This window comes from Columba livia, chromosome 2, assembly GCF_036013475.1.
Source record: "Columba livia isolate bColLiv1 breed racing homer chromosome 2, bColLiv1.pat.W.v2, whole genome shotgun sequence".
Taxonomy (NCBI): Eukaryota; Metazoa; Chordata; class Aves; order Columbiformes; family Columbidae; genus Columba; species Columba livia.
In genome coordinates this window covers 154,130,144-154,146,974 of record NC_088603.1, presented here as the reverse complement: position 1 = coordinate 154,146,974, position 16,831 = coordinate 154,130,144, and the positions used below count along the sequence as shown (strand labels likewise).

General features: G+C 39.5%; 1 protein-coding gene across 1 annotated transcript in view; it reads left to right on the top strand.

The window, feature by feature from the left end:
- The window catches only part of NDRG1 (N-myc downstream regulated 1), a 39,507-nt gene that overhangs the window by 9,941 nt on the left and 12,735 nt on the right, over positions 1-16,831 (top strand). The window contains exons 2-5 of the mRNA XM_065054454.1: positions 3,755-3,833; positions 6,470-6,505; positions 13,138-13,243; positions 14,835-14,955. Coding sequence (XP_064910526.1) covers positions 3,771-3,833; positions 6,470-6,505; positions 13,138-13,243; positions 14,835-14,955 — 326 coding nt within the window. The 5' untranslated portion in view covers positions 3,755-3,770. The remainder of the gene's footprint in view (positions 1-3,754; positions 3,834-6,469; positions 6,506-13,137; positions 13,244-14,834; positions 14,956-16,831) is intronic.

The window sequence follows — 16,831 nt, the reverse complement described above, 5'->3', positions numbered from 1 at the left end:
CACCTCTGATGATGGACACGGTGGTACAAGCTTGGACAACCATATGCGTGTCTTCAGAATGAAGTTAAAGTGATCTTTGAACTTGTTTTGCTTCTTTGCTTGGAATGAATTTGATCATGTATATTGGGATTACCTAATGCTTGGTACTTATGATTCCGACATTGCTGGTGTTTGAGGATGGATGGCTTGATGTGTGGCTTCTTTGCTCCTTTGCACATCATTTTGCAAAGTCAGGCTGCCCATCTGTTTTGTGTCTCCTGCTCCCAAAACAAGGCTCCAGCGATGACTGTTCTCCCAGCAGTGATGCGCAGAACCTTTAAGAGCAAAATAATCAAGCTCAGTAAAATGATTCCTGAGCTACCCACCTTGGTTATGACACTTGCTCTGGTGGTTTTGGAGCAGTGGATTTTGTCTGGAATGGGTACAGAAAAGCCTCTTTGAATGGAATTAGTGAATACAATATTGCACAGATGACTTCTCCATGTTTCCCTGGCTTCCTAGAGAGTGGTTTGCTGCCTTTCCTGCTAGTTGGAAAATGTAGATATGTGATCAGTTTTAAAACACTTTACCAACTGCAAAGGTGCTTTAAACTTTTATTTTTAATTATTTTTTTCAGTCAGAAGTATGATTGTTTGCAAACTTAATGCTCTGAGCAGCAATTTTAACTGATGTCTGGGTGCAGGGTGGTGGGTGTTCTCCTCTAGGGGAGAACTTGAGACCTCTTAGCAGGCTGCATTGGCCAAGTGGAGTGAAAAAAAGTTGTTTTTCTCCAAGTTGGCAACTTTACAGTGCTGCTTGCAAATATAAATGAACTTTGTCTTTTGAAGACTTCTGTGAGGCAAGTGCTTTGAAATGTGTATAAAGGAATGCTGGTGTGGTTGTCTATTGAGGAGAGTTATGCAGTTAAATTCACTTTGAGCTATCCTGTCACATAAAAGGGGAGCACAGAGCACCTGTTTAGAGATTATAAAATTTGCATGAGCATGGCTGGTACAAAAAGACTTCCCCAGCATCTTTTTCTTTGGAAAATAAGATGGTTTTTACAGTATTGTCAGATAGCGGGGCTTTGTTTGCCAGCTCTCATGAACAAATAGCATGTTGTTGTGCTGCCTTATCACAAGGTTGTTTCTTGTTAGGAATGTTTCAGGTATTCCTGATGCAGAGAAGGAAAACCCAGAGCTTGGAAATACCTGATCTGAAAACATTATGTGGCTCCAAGGTCTGGTATCTTTCCAAAAGCGAGAATGTGGTACATGTTGGGCTTTTGTTTGGTAGACTTTATGACCGTCGTGTAATCTGCTGGTCAGCACTTCCTAGTGCTGGTTCTTTCGGAAACATAGAGCAACTACTTTGAACTATTATGAAAACAGGATTGTTTTTTAAGGCTATAAAAGGCATCCATCTTGTTCCTTTTGGCACAGTTATTTGGTCATTTGTAGTCAATGCTCTGAGTCCCTGAAAATCTGAAACTGTCCCATGTAAACAACTTTCTTCCACAAACACTAACTGTGGCTTTGTTCCCCGAGTGGCTTCTTACTGGGAAACTGCAGGAAACCTGGCTTCTTACTTTCCTTCTGTATAGGTAAAACACAGAACAATCTCCTGCCCTTCTAGTCCCTATTGCGGAATTAGGTGCAAGATTAAGGCGTCATTTCTGTCTTAGCAAAATTTGCTGAATTGCAAAAAGAAAAAACACCAAACCAAAAAAACCCAACCAAACAAACAAAAAAACCCAAACCAAACAAAAAAAAACACACACAAAAAACCAAACCAAACCAAAAACCAAACAAAAAAAATCCCCCAAAACAACTACAAATGAAAACAAACACAAAACCACAACAAACAAACAAACAAACCCAAAACACCAAAACCAAGCAATCGAACAGCTGAGTTAGGTGCAATTGCATGTGAATATTTTTGACCTCCAAATATTACATCAGCATTTATTTTCCGTCTCTGCCATGCCCACTTGCTTACTGTGTGGAATAGCAGATTACATAGATGTGAAAATATGTGACACTGTTTCTAAAATGTCACTTGCAGTTGCTTGAAACTTTGACAAAATTGTTTCTTACTTGTTCTTTGTGATTAAAATCTGTAAGGGGCAAAACTTACTGGAAAACCAGGAGAAAAAGGGAGATCAGAATGACTGGGGAATTAACTCTGTCTTGGGTCTTCAGACTATTCAAGTATCTCTGGTGCCTTGCTATAAATTTGGATTGCAAATTACTGACAATGGGGTCAGTTTTGTTCCTGTCCCCTTGCCTCAAATGATGGATTTAAATATTAATGAAACACTTCTCTAGGCTTAAAATCCCCTGCCTAATTTTTACCAAAATCCACCCAATTGCATACCTAGCAAGAAGGGTTACTAAAACCTGAATCTGTTTGCGTGTGCATGGATGCCAGCATTATTTCAGCATTAACTTTCTTAGTCTGTGTGTGCCACTTAATTCATAACTTCCTACAGCATCCAACCCTCTTGCAAACTTTCTCATTAGAGCATCTTAGCCAGGGAAAAGTGCATTGCGTTAATCCACGGCGCAGAGTAAAAATGATGCTGCTGCTGCTGCCAGTGACGGCTTCTGAATACTCCTGTTGGCTTCACAGCCCTTCTTGAGCACCAGGCCTTTTATGTAGCCAGGGTTGATTGGCTTAAATCAGATTTTAGTCAGGAGGTGGGAAATCGTGGTTTAAAGAATCAGTTTTAATTTTGTTCTGTAGTTTTATACTTATCTTCAGCAATATTGCTAATAATTAAAAAATTGCTGTTGCATTTAGTCAATAATTCTTCAACATGTTTCAGCTTTTTGTTTTGCTTGCAGTACACTTACTCATATGCTTCACTTGAGACAATTCTAAACTTTTCTTAGTAAGTAAATAATTGATATGTGTTTTATTGTTACGTAGTTAAGAATTTGTCCTAAGATGCCCAAAATGAACCTGACATGCATTTCTCCACCTTGCTGTTTAAACAGTTTTGGTATCACTTCTGAGAACAGTTTCTGGTCACTCAGAGCTTTGCAGGGAGCAGCCCTTTGCCTCTGACACCTTGTCTTTGTCGAGAGAATGACAACGTGCCATTCTTCTTTTGAACTCCCCGTTTGGACTGATGTGGTCACTTAACTGAGACCCCTGTTGGTCCTAATGCAGAAGATGCCTTGTACCTGCAGCACAACCTCCACAGTCACCTCTTCTGGGGTTCAGCTGTGTCCGTGTTCCCAGTTAAGCTTTCTGCAGATGAGGGCTGGGTATCACAATGCTGGTTCTTTCCTAGAGTAGGATATAGCAATCTTGTTCCTGGCTTTGACAGTTTTGGAAAAATAAACAAACAAACAAAAAAACAAACACAAACCAAATAACCCAGATACAAGTATTCAAGCTATTTTCAGGAGAAGGTGGTTGAGCAGATTTGGCTGTGCCTGCATTCACCTGTGAAATGACAGTGTCCGTGGCTCTCTGTGCTGGTCCCTGCCCTGTTTCATTCAGCATCCTCTATTTGAAGCTGCCAAACTTTTCTTTGATCTTGCGGCCTTAACATTTCTTTAATCTCATATTGTGCAGGCGTGTGTATATAAATAAAGCAGGGAGGCATTTTACAAGAGACTCATACCATTCTTGGAAAGGTCTTTTAAATTATAACCTGAGACAGTGGGACATGGCGGGGGAGGTGTTGGGTGGAGCAGGATCTTTATTTGTTCCTGTATTTTATCTTTGATGCAAGCTGAGAACAAATCTTTTTTCATCTTTGCAGATATCAGCTACTGACCATGTCAACAGAGTACCAGGATGCTCACCTTGCAGAGGTGAAACCTCTAGTGGAAAAGGAGGAGGTAATTATTTTAAAGCTTTTTATTGCTTATGTGTTTTGTTTCAGGGCTGCTGTTTGAACTGCGCATGTGTTCTTAAATTAGTTCTAACATACCGTATGGAAGAAACAAGTCAAAGAAACTGTAGGTGGGATAAGAGTGGTTGTTTTATTTTGGTTTGGGTTGTTTTTTTTTTTTCACATAATACAAAACTGAGCCTTTATGATTTGCTTTTTCATCATCCTTGGATATACTCTTCTCTAGAGCTAGTCTGGTGGTGACATTTTTTCTTTTCTGCATACTGAAAGCTCTGGGTGGTGCCAGTTGGGCAGCCTCATGCGCATCCATCCATCTGGACTTATCAATGTAGAGCTGGAAACTTTACTCTGTCAGGTGCCTTTCAAGGAGGTACAGAGAGAGCCTTTCCTTTTCCTTTGGGTGCATCTCACTTGGGAGGTACAACTGCTGCTCTGAGCTGAGTTAGAGCCAAACTGCAAGAGGTCTGCAGCATGTTGGATGTGCACAGCCCACAGCCATTCCTCTGAGACTGCAGTGTAGAAACATCTCAGCCTTTTCCTTTTTTTGCTTAATGTTGTTGTGCTTCTTTTTGTTTGTTTTTTTACCATTTTTCTCCAAAAACCTGTGGCTGTCTGACTCCTTGGTGGCAGCAATTCTCTGTGCTATATTCACAGCAAATAATTCACTGTAATATGCGAAGGAACCTCTCAACTTTTTATTTTCCTTGAATCAAAACTAAGATTTTTCTTTTGTTCCCAGTGATTGTAGTTCTTGACAATGATGTATATAAATGTGTTGGGTTTTTTGCTGGTTTTCTACACTTGAACTATTCATGGCTCTATCTGCTACTTTCTTTTTTATTCCCTACCTCTTTTGTGTAAACACTTCAGAAAATCATTTCTACTTGCGACTGCAGTGAAATGGCTAGAGAAACTTTAAACACAGCTCCTTTGCCAAGGACATTGCCTGAAAGCAGAGCTTGTTTGGATACCAATGAATGCAGTGCTTAAACTTTTCAGAAACTAAGATCCCTTTTTAATGCCAATATTGTTCAGTAGTAGCAAAGCAGATACAAAGCAGATGTCCTGTGAGAACTGAAATGTTTTTGCCTCAAAGTTCAGAACTATCTCAAAACGTTGATTATCTTTTTGGGTTTCTGTAGCCTGTAGGTCAAAAATTGGAATCTTGACAATGAGCCCTATATGATTTTATTCACAATGTTACCTTAAGTTTTGTCTCCCTGGGAAAACCAGCAGAGAGTTTGATTTCCTCTGCAGCCATTCTTAACATTGAGTGAAGGATGTTATTTAATGTATTTAGATAAAGTGGAAAAGATCGCCCTGAAAGACACTCAGCACATTCTAAGGTTAACAGTTGCATTCTGGCTTGTGCCCATGTTTCTGCTATAGCTGAGCCTTTATTCCTGGACAATGATGGAGGCTTATTTCCTATGCTGTTTAGACTGGTGCTATATGTACTTGTTCATTTCAAGTCTGGACCCCACTGGAACACCAGTGTATGAAACTAGCTATGCTTAAAAGATCATGATGACAATAGTTTAGTTAGACTAAAACTCAGCATAATGTCTAAAACTAGGGTCGTGTAAAATGGCTTCCACACGCTCAGTCAACTCTTCGGGTACATCTTTATATATAGAAGACATTGCCTAATTACCTAAAGATCATGACTCTTGAGTCCTGTCGTAATTATGGGTTGGACTTCAGTGTTTTGAGGTCTGCCATCTGAGATGGTATTGCCCAAGACAGTAGCTGTATTGCTTCTGATGGCTTCCATCCTTAATTTACCTGGGCTCCTGAGACTACATGCCCTCCCTGCCAGGATCCTGAGTTTTCATCTCTGTTTTTATCTTCTTTTTCAAGTTATGGCTACTCTGCAGCATAAAAAAGTGTTGGATTGGCTATTTTCAGCCCTTCAGTGGAAATAGGAGCTTGACTCCTTCCTTGTCTTTTAATAAAAGGAGGTGACTGTACAACACTTCTTCCTTTGAAATTTTAACCTCTTAGACTATTGGAGATGCGGAAGATGTCACCTTACTCCTTTTCTGGTGGAGATCCTCAACAAGTGTAGGAGCTTGTCAGTAGTAGTGATGGCTGATCACAGGTTGGAATGGACCTGTCTGTCCAGCCAGCCTCCGAAACATGACAAGACCTGTTTTTGGCTGGGATAAAACCTCTCCAACCTTTCACGTTGTGTAACCAAATCTCAGTAATGACTGCTTAGTAATGAGTTGCAAGGACTTAATGCATGTTTGACAGTGTCTTTCCATCCCAGGCAGGACTGAGGCTGGCCGTTGCCTACAATAAGCAATGGAGAAAAGTTCAGTGTTTTACTGCTCCAACTCACCCAGTGATTTAACAATAACTGAAGCTGTACCAGCTTTTGTGCTTTATTTTGCTGACCTATTAATCTAGTGTTTTACTGCTTTCATGTTCTTCATGAAGATTAGTGGGTGAAAGCTCTTGGTTGAACTTTTGACGTTCAGCAAGAGAGCTTGCATTGAGTGAAGGGAACAGGACAGAGCTCTTGGCTGCAGAACTGATAGGTTTGAGCACACATGTCCCAGCACAGATTTCTGTATCTACAGAAGTTACTTGCATTAATACTTAAAAATCTCTTCACAGGCTATCACTCGCCTTCTTCCAGACTTCGATGTTCAGGTAAGTAAAATTATTATTGTTTGTTTGATTGGTGTGGGGTGTTTTTTTTTTTTTTTTTTTTCTTTTGATAAAAGTGGAAACTGAATTGACATTTGAGAAAAAAGCAAAATGTGATCAGAAACGACTGACTGCTCACCAGAAATAGTGTTACTGTGGAAGAAAGGTCTGAATGGGAATCAGATGTAGCAACGTGAAGGGGACTGCAGGAGGTTTTTTCAGACCAAAACTGAGAAAGTTTCATCCAAAAGAGGTGGCTGGGTTGCAAGCAGCTTTATTTTTGCTAATAAAATGAGATTCGTCAGCTGTGTTAGTGAAAGCAAAATATTCCCCGCCCTCATGGACACACACTTTTCCCAATTAATTTGCTTTCATTAGTCATGTGTGTGCATTTCCTCAGAGGAAATGTCCCTCTCGAGGTATCCTGTTATGCTGCTAAAAGTTTCCAAAAGATTCCTGAAGCCTTTGGAGTGGTAGAAAGCATTAAGCAATCAACTTTGCCTATAATAGGAGTGATGGTAGTTTCTGCATGCTTATTTACAGCCAGATTGTAAGTATTCATGAAGTGGACCACTAGGTCAAATGGTGGTTTTCCACTTTCCCCATGTGACATCCTTTTGAGAGGTGACTTTACTCCCCTTCTTTATTTTATCACCATTTGGTCTTCCTACTGAGAACTTTGTCCTCTCTGGCTCTTAAGCTGAGACTAAGGAGATGTAGCACTGGGTTGAACTGGGAGGGAGAGCAGCGAGCCTGTACCTGCCTTGACAAAAGAAGTGAGCTGTGAATTCCAGTTGCTGAGGACAGGAAGGAGTATATGTTGGGAAAGGCGCTCACTGGCTGTATTATTTTTATCAAAGGGGTGTGGGGAGGGAGGTAGATTGTGCGGAATAAGGAAAGCTATTAAACTGTTCTAGCATCTTGAAAGTGCAGGCTTAGGTCCCTGGAGGAAATAACCCTTCTGTACATCATAGCGTCTTGCACTTTATTTGCACCTGTCTATATCTGAGTTCAGTGCTATGCAAATTGGTCAAAAACACAGCACAAACTCAGCAGTCTTTCCCCTGAAAGTGGAGGCAGTTATCCCAAATATCTTTTCCATCTTTCAGTGGCTCTCACTTCTATAGTAAAACTGTAGTTTACATTAATCCTGAATCTTCCCTCACATCCTTTCTAATGATGAAAGCCACTGCCTGAAGTCTTGATAAATGTAAGTTAAAATTGTCACCATGCAGCTTCCTGCAGGATTGTACACAGCATTGGAGCAGCTTTCTGTTTGGTTCCAGTTTGATCACTTGTTCTAAATAAATCTGAATCCTAGATTAAGTCTGCTAACAGCAATACTGCAGTATTTTGATTAAGAATCCTTAAGTGACCTATATTTCATTTCTATTCTTGGAATAAATTTGCTTGGTTTGTAAACCTTGTGTATATATAGATTTTTTAACTTGCAAGATCAAAATCTCTAAGCCTTTTTGGGTTTTTTTCCATGTTTTGGATTAACTGTCACTAATCCAGACCAGCAGTTCTTGTCATTTAGCCCTGTTCTGCCAGCTCTTGCTTTTTTAATGATCTTTCTCTCTTTGAGTTTTATCTTTGGCAATTTTAGTTCAGGAAGGAAAAATGTGGAAGAACAGTCTTAATCTGTTATGTTAAGAACTGCTGCTGCAAAGGAGGCTTAACTTTGGTCCTGGTAACCACAAGTATCCTACCTATGTGTCTTTCAGTTCTTCTTTGGTTGATTTATGAAAAAGGTGGTTTGGAGCCTTGATTACTTGGTTCATTAGAAAAGTTTGTGTGTAGCCCTGGAGGACTCAGGTCACTGGGACTGACACTGAAGCTCATGTGTACTCCTAATGAGCCACCTGTCCCTTGAGCCACTCTTGGGAGTAGGATGGACCTGGCCAGGGAAGATGACCAACACTCGGCAGGATGGAGTTCCTTATTTAATGCCTGTGTATGGATGTGGGTGTCCACCATATCCCTTGAAACTTGCTATGTCCTTTTGGGGACAAGTTATGCAGTGTTAAGTTAATAACTGTCATTCTGCCAGTGGTGAAAGGTAGTGACTGCCTGTGAGGTGTTTTGGTTCCAAGAATAAATTTTATCTAGCTATTCAGACTTGGAAATAAATAGGCTCTACATGACAGTTTAGACAGACTTGAATTAAACATACTTGTATGTGGTTATTCTCTGCAGGGAAACTTTTGTGGAGCCACTAGGGGATGACCAAGACAAGAGGTGGAAGAACTGAGATCTTGTTCAGAGCTCTCTCTAGTCAACACTGTCTGTATGTCTGTCCATATGTCTGTCTGTGGCACCCACATGAAAATTTAAGCGAAGGTCCCGTTTCCCAAGAAGGAGAGCGTTCCTGACCAGACCTGGTTTAGCACAATTAATGATAAACTGGTGCAGGGCAGTGTGCCCTGTGGTGTTTTATGTTGGCTTAATGCCAAACACATTTTAATTGTCCTTGGAGTTTAATGTATTCGCCTGTTCTCTAGCTTGGTGACATTGGAACCAGTGGACACCCGACTGCTTGTCACTGTACATATTCTCTGAGTTTTGTGTTTCAGAAGTGAGCAGTCCATTAGGAGGCTGCTTTCTCACTAACTAAGCAAAAGAAGTCTTAACAAACAAACAAAACCAAAGACAACAACAACAATAAAAAGGAGAAAAATGCCTGGAAAGGTGGGGCATTGGAGTTTTAGAAGAATGTAAGATGAATCAAAGTAACTGTTAGAGTAGAAAAAGCTAGGGAAATGTGCTAAACAACTTCAAGGCAAAGCACATTTGAAACCCCCACATTGCAAAACCACATTAAAAGATCACATGTTGAAAAAAGGAGTGAAAAATAGCATACACAGGTACAAGTATATTAAATTTACTAAGTAATATAAACTTAAGATACAGTGTCTTCTAGCAAACAAAAAGCCATTTAAGTTCTTTTTTAAAGCTCTGAAGCTTTTCCCTCAGTTCTGAGGCAAGAGAAGGGAGTTGTATTTAACAGGCATAATATTACTAATTAAAATAAAAGCATGAGATGGTAATAGAGGATTAAGTATATTTGCAAGCTGTAAAATAATCTTGATGGAATGCAGTATTTACCTTAGGATATAAAATATGGCGGTTTTAGCAAAATGTGCAGTGTATGTGTTGTTTTCCTTTTTAGTTATCTAAAATATTTTGGTTGCATATCCCATACTGCAGAAAATAGCCTGTTCATAAACATGTTCCTCAACCCATGTCTTCCTTATCCTGGGTAGAGAGAGTAAGGAATAAGTGAGTTTTCCTGTGTTAATGACTTACAAATTGCCTCCCCCTTCTAACCTCATGATAAATTTTCAAAAAATGTCACTTGACCAAAAAACCCTCTGCATTAGAATGGATGAGTTCTGTCAGACTAAGATAACCTCTCTTAAATCGCACGTATCAAAAGTAGTTTTGTGTGTGTTTTTAGGGCACTGAGATAAGACGGCACCTCTGTTAAAGTGAGAGATGTGAACAGATGGTGTGTTTGTTTTTATCCTTCTATCGGATTAGTGTACCTTGGATTTTTTTCCAAGATAGTGTTTTAATACAAATCAGTTGGTGAAGAGCCTCTTACTACAATGTTGACGTTGATTGTGATGTGGTGCCATCTGTTTTCAGTGCTCTGCATTTTGAAAACATCCATCCCTACATCCTGTAGACAAATCTCTTGATCTTTAATAGGATCAATAGGGCTGTGAAGTTGTTAGTTTCATGTCACCAAAGAAAATGTTTGGAATTGATTGGTTTTTAGGAGAACGTTTTGGTATTCACCATTAAGAATTTGCACTAATGGAAAATAGTACAACCCTCTTGAGTTAGGGAAGTCTTACTGTGAAGATAATAAGGAATTAAACCCAACTGTTAAACTGACTGTGATTTGTGCCTGTAATTAGGAGTATGGTCACCTGCCACCTTTGAACTATTTTTAGCTGACACTGAGTTTGAACTAGACTCAGGCTTCCAGTCCAGGAAGAATTACATGTGGAGGTCAGTGGGATGTGCAAGGTTCAAGTGTCTGGCTTTATCTACCATGGTCAGATTGTTTTATTTCATGAACAAAGGAAGAGGATCCCAAATCTTGAAAGGTGGTCCCTTCCAAGAAAACACAATCTAGGTTGTCAGTGCTGTTACTGGAAGGATCTAGCAATAAAATCTGATTACATGAACTGCCTCTTAGTCTCTAATGGAGGAGGAAATAATTTCTATATTCCACACTCAGCAGGTGTGTTACACAATATAGTTTGTCCTCATTTCTGGTGTTAAGTTTGCCAAACTATTGATTTTCATGCTTTGTATTGAAAATTATCTAAGTACAGAAGAAAGACAGAATGTAGAAAATGCTAATTGCTATTAGTGTTCTTAATTGCTAATGTTACGAATAACTATTCTTATTAATTGCTATCTATTGTTACTGCAAATCTCTTACTGAATTATTCTATTTCTGCCAAAAATGAAACATACAGTAACATTAGTATGACTGATATAGGAATGCTTTAGACTAAATGTTGCTTATCTACTTTAAAAATACTAGATTTCAGATATCAATTCCTTATTTTTGTCATTGTGGAGAATTATTCTGACTTACACTAATTTTTCAGTCTTTTGTGTTCTCACTGGAAACTTTAGTCCTGGCTTTTAGGAAAGAACTTGCTTCTGATTTCATTTAGAATAAGTTTGGGGTGTTCTACCATTTGTGATAACAAAACCTCAAATGAAGCTAAACTTACCAAAACCTGATAGAAACAGCAAAAGGAAAGACTGTACTAATCCCAGGTTTGAAATTTGGCACTCTGTACATTGTATGTCAGAGACTTAGTTCATCTTTGATGTCTGAGCTCTGTTGAGTAAGTATTTCTCCCGGTCAAACCTGACTCAAATCCTATTTAGAATGACGTCCTCGTGAATTAGTCTGTTTTGGTTTTTCTGGCTGGGCATTATGGGAGTCATAAGCCTATGCAGGGCAGCAGCTTGTCTATATAACCCAGTTTCCTACTTGGACAAAGTAGAAACCAGCTACTGTCCACTGTCTGACTTGCTGGATTTATCACCCTGTTTTGCCTAAAGATGGTGCTGGATGTGGAAGACACAGCTTACCTGCTAAATAATGCAGTGAGTATGCAGAAGAGTGAGTCTCTAAGGAGACATTAGAGCTGAACATTAGTGTTTTTAGTGGAGCATAGTTCAGAGGGTGGTGATACTCAGATTGCAAGTGAGTGGGGGAGCTTGATTTGTTGCTATGATTGTACCTTAAAACTGATGTAAGTGCGTAATTACAAAGAAAACAAGTGAAATTTGGAATGGTGTTGCCTAGTGGCCTTATTTTCCACAAAATGTGTGGTGTATTTTGTGTATTGAATTAACAAGGTGAGATTTAGGTTGAATTAATACTTCAGACATCTGAAGAGCTTCTCTCTGCTCTTGTAAAGGTTTTTGCAGAGGCTGTACGGTCCTGATTTCTACAGTATAATTTGTAATAGATTTAAATTTAACTTGGACTTTACCTCCGGACATTACTGCATGGAGCAAGTCAAGCAAGCCCAAGCAGTGGCAGACAGTGCACTGCACTGAATGACCTGGATATCTGTGTCCTGTACAGTAAATAAAATATTCCGATGAGATGCCAAGACTGGCTACTAACTATATATTGACTTGACTGTTATGTGAGTGTAACAGTACTGTAAATAAGTGTCATAGGTAACTATTATTTTGTGATTCGCTTTATACATGTTGGCAAAGTAGCAGATTGTTTATACCTCTCTGAAGTTCAAGTGCAAAGGAAACAAAACTGTTCTGTATGTTGTGGATGTTAGTACAACCCAAGTCACGTTTAACTTACATGGATATCCAACAGTTAAAAGATGGTACTCAGGGAGACCTTAATTTGATAATAAATGTGTCATTAGCTTTGAGATCATTAAATAGTACAAACTTCTGTTATGTCAAATAACAGCAGTATGCTTCTATATGTTGTTTCACGGAAATGCTGCTCTATAGCAAACTTTAGACAGCTGGGTTTAGGCTCAGGTCTGTACATAGCAAGCCATAAAGCTAACACATGTGGCTGTCATGTTTATCAGGGAACGCTACTATAATCACAAGACCCTACAGTCTTTATGGTGAATGAAGGCTAATTAATACTGCTTTATTTGGGGAATAGTAGCTATTTGCTGAATTAAAGTCCTTTTTCTAGAAAACATAAGTATTTTCTTTTGAAAAATTGCACTTTTGCAAATGTTGACAGTCATAGTTGTGAGCTGTTGTTATTTTAGGTGTCATTGCACCAAACTAAACTGCCTTTTTTTTTTTTCTTATGCTGCCTTTTAATGGAGTTAACAACTACTTAACTACTCCTGCAGCATCTAGTTAAAATAGTTTATGTGCTTCTGTAGTTGACAGTGGACTGGAACAGGTGACAGCTGAATGTAATGCATCAGCAGAGAGTCCCCACCATAGGGAAGAATGGGGTGCATTTGCATGGGAATTGAGGAGACCCCCCAGAGGTGGGTCAGACCTTGGGATGGGGCAGGACTTGTGCTTGTGGTCAGACAGAGGTCTGGAGCACTTGGACAAACCCTTGAGAGACTCCTCCTGTTCTTTACCAGGAGCAAGATGTGGAGACTGTGCATGGCTCGGTCCATGTTACCATGTGTGGGACTCCCAGAGGGAACCGGCCAGCGATCCTCACCTACCATGACATTGGGCTGAATCGTAAGTAGACTTTTTACTTAACATCACAGCTATGGCCTGTTTCCTTAGCACTACTGCCCTAATCAAAGGTGTGGAAGTGCCGACAGTTTGGAAACCTTTCCCAGGTCCTTCCTTGTTCATGTGCGTTGCAACCTATTAGATGGTACCTAATTCCTCTCTTACAGCAAGTTGAATTCTCAGATTTTTTTAATCCTCCTGAAGTAAATAATTGGAATGTTTCACTTAAAGGAGCACATCTCTGGTAGCTCATAGTGACCGTGTATAAATGCTGTAAAAACATCTGCAAGGGGTGGCTGAGGGTGTATTGCTGGTAGGGTTGAAAACAACATTGCTGGTGCTGAGGTTCCTGTCTGATAACCAGTCTTATGCCACTGTGGGTTTATATGATTTACAGGTCAAATCAATATGACAAAATGAAATCTGGCATTGTGTCCTTAGCCAGTGCTAAGAAAATAAATTTAAGTGACTTTTATCTTATCTATCATATCCAAGAATATAATGACCTAATACCCAGATCTGCTCTAATTTGTTCTCTTCACCAGTACTGTTTGTTACTGTTTCTTCATCAATATTTACATTTTAAACCACCTGCACATCTTTAAAGTCTGGCTATTGCTGGGCAGCAGATATTATTCATAAGAAAAAAAATCTGTTTTCTTGCCTGTTTTTTTGTGGAGCTGCCTTACTTTATTTTGAACTTTCAGTGGATCAGGGCAGAGCTTAATCTGGGTCAAATCTTTGAATAAGACTTTTTTCTTCCTAGAGTTAGTCTGTCTTTAAGCTAAATAAACTTTCTCTCCCATTGAAAGAGGAGAAACCTTTTCCCAAACCTACATATTCTCCTAAAGCTGCTTTTAGCTAAAAAAAAAAAAAGTGTTTTATATTCTGCAGTGATTTTGCTTGTATGTTGGTCTGTGAGGACATTCAGAATATTGAACCGTTTTCTAAGCATCTCAAAGATGCTGCTACAGAATTCATGCTTACCACTCCAGGAGGAAAACAAGCTAACCCTCTCCCCCATTAATATTGCTTAAAAATCAGAACTCAGATCACGTCAAATTCGGGAGCCTACAGCACTGAGTATCCCAGAAGGACACTTTTGTTTATCTTGCAATATTTGGGCAGAAGTCACGATCGCAGCCTGGGATACCTTTTTCCTCCATCTGACACAATCCAAAGGAAAATGAGTGGGCAAGTAAATGGATAATTTCATCTAAGCCAAAATCAGGGATGAATACTCCTGACTGCACCTTATTAGTAATTTAACTTTGCATTAAAAATATATATTTTTTTTAATTTTGGAGTACCAAGTAGGTACTTCTAAACAGGTACCAAAATAACGTGGATAATGCTTAGCTGGCCATGGGGAAGGAGTTGCTCAGGTTTCCTGCACTGACTGCTTTGTAGCAGGGCTTTCATGGTGTTCCCTTGTTAGAAATATAGAACTGCCACTTTTCTGAGACTCATAGCTCATGTGATTGAACGAACTTTTCATTAACCTGCAGGACAGGTTAATACATGATGTTATTATAGCTGCAAACTCACTATTCCCTTCAGCATAATTATTCCACATTTTCTTTTCCTTCCTAAGATAAAACTTGCTTCAATCCTCTCTTCAACTTCGAGGATATGCAGGAAATCACCCAGCACTTTGCAGTCTGCCATGTGGATGCACCTGGGCAGCAGGACGGGGCACCGTCTTTCCAAGCTGGGTGAGTTGTCAGGGAAACAGCCTTTCAGAGTTATCCTCTTTCTGGGAAAAAAGGTCTCGATCTGCAGTTCAATTAAAGAGCACTTGCAGCAAACGCAGCCGCTGGCTTTTGAACTCTAAATTCTGACACTGTTTCTAAGTTACTGGAGCTCTGTGAGCTCTGTTCTGTTGTGCCAGTTTGCTGTAGACTTTCAGACTGTAATTTGCTGGTTTATCTCTGATAAATAGACTGCTTTTAAAGCAATTCCTTGACAGATGTCTACATCTGTCAGTATAAATATTGAGTTGCCTTGTTTCGTTATGACATTCTGAATACAAATGTAAAACTGAAACGTTACTGTAAACAAGATTGCAATTGGCCACTATATAATGTCTTTCCTAAATCCATGTTGTTTTATGAAATGGCAGTGTCACAGATGCTGATAAGTAGACTTGATAACCTAGCTGGAAAATCTAAGCTGTTGGACAGTAATAAAGTGTATAGAATGTCACAGATAGCTGCATACTCCTGACTGTGTATCATGTATGATGCTGTAGTTCTTGGAAACCTTTTGTGCATAAGCACTCTTTGCCAAAATGTTTGTCCCATTTAGTTGAAATGAGATATGTTTGCTTTAAGACGCACCTTGGATAGGAATCAGCTTGGTTGAGGAAGGGAGAAGCCAACACGCTGAGGAGAGGATACAAGGCAAGGAACATTTGTTCTGTAAGAGCTGGGTATTAAGGGGCTTATATGTACCCATATTGCATGACCCAGTCTCTTTCCCTTCTTAATTTTTAAGCTGGTTTGATGCTGAGGAGGTCAGGATGGGCCAGGTTCTCAGCTCGTGTTAACAGCAATGGCCCAGCTGTCTCCCAGAACAGCCACGAAGCTATTTCAGTCACTCCCCTTTGTAATTGTTTGAATCATGAGTTTTTAAGTGCCTTAACCCTCAGGTTGTGAACAAGCATTAACACTCTTGAATTGTCAGCTGAGTAGGGCAGCCATCATGGCCTATTCTAGAGAAGACCACTGCTTAAAAACGTCATGATGACAGCACAAGTAGCTGTACTATCTCTTAGCCCTCCAACTGGGAGACCAGCATGCTCAAAGTTGAAAGTCATATCTGTCATGGTGACACTAGCTTTGGTCATGACAAGGTTTGGTTTCCGCCCAAGAAAATAACTTAAAGTAGTTCTGTACTGTTTGTTTGGTTGGTTTTGTTTTGGAGACTAGAGAATCCTTAGGTGTAGTCCTGATGGGAAGCAAAAATTTGGATACATTCTAGGCAGATGTTCTCCAGCTACTTTGGGTGGATTTTTTTCATGTGTTGCTCAGCTGAGATTTTGTTCAGAATTTCCTTCCCTCAAAACTCTCTTTCTGCTCTGCAGAAGACCAGGAGCATTAACAAACAGCTGTTTTTATTGAACTTCCTCATGTGTTTCATAGCCCTTCCTATGACTTCATTTTGTCCATCAATAATAGAAAGGTATCCTCATTCTACAGCTGTGGAAACTTGTGTGTCCCTGAAAACATGCATGCAAATTTTTTGCCAAAGATCTTGATCTCATTGCTGTAGTCTGTGGTCCTGCAGCACAGGGAAACTTTTTTGTGGTGGACCAGAAGTACAAATGTGGTGAATGTTATTGGAAACTCACCTCTCAGGTTCAAACTTTTTCTTAAGCTTTCAGTGTTAACTTTTACTGAAGGAGATTAATTATGACCTGTTTTGCTCTAAACCAGACCAGACATCTTTCATCCTGTAACTCATGTAAAGTACCATATAGATTATGCTTGTATTTCTACTAAATTACTTAAATTCAGCTCATACTGTCAATGGTCTTGCAATGAGTATATTTTATATTAAATCTACCATGAACACTTTGTCGCCAAATAT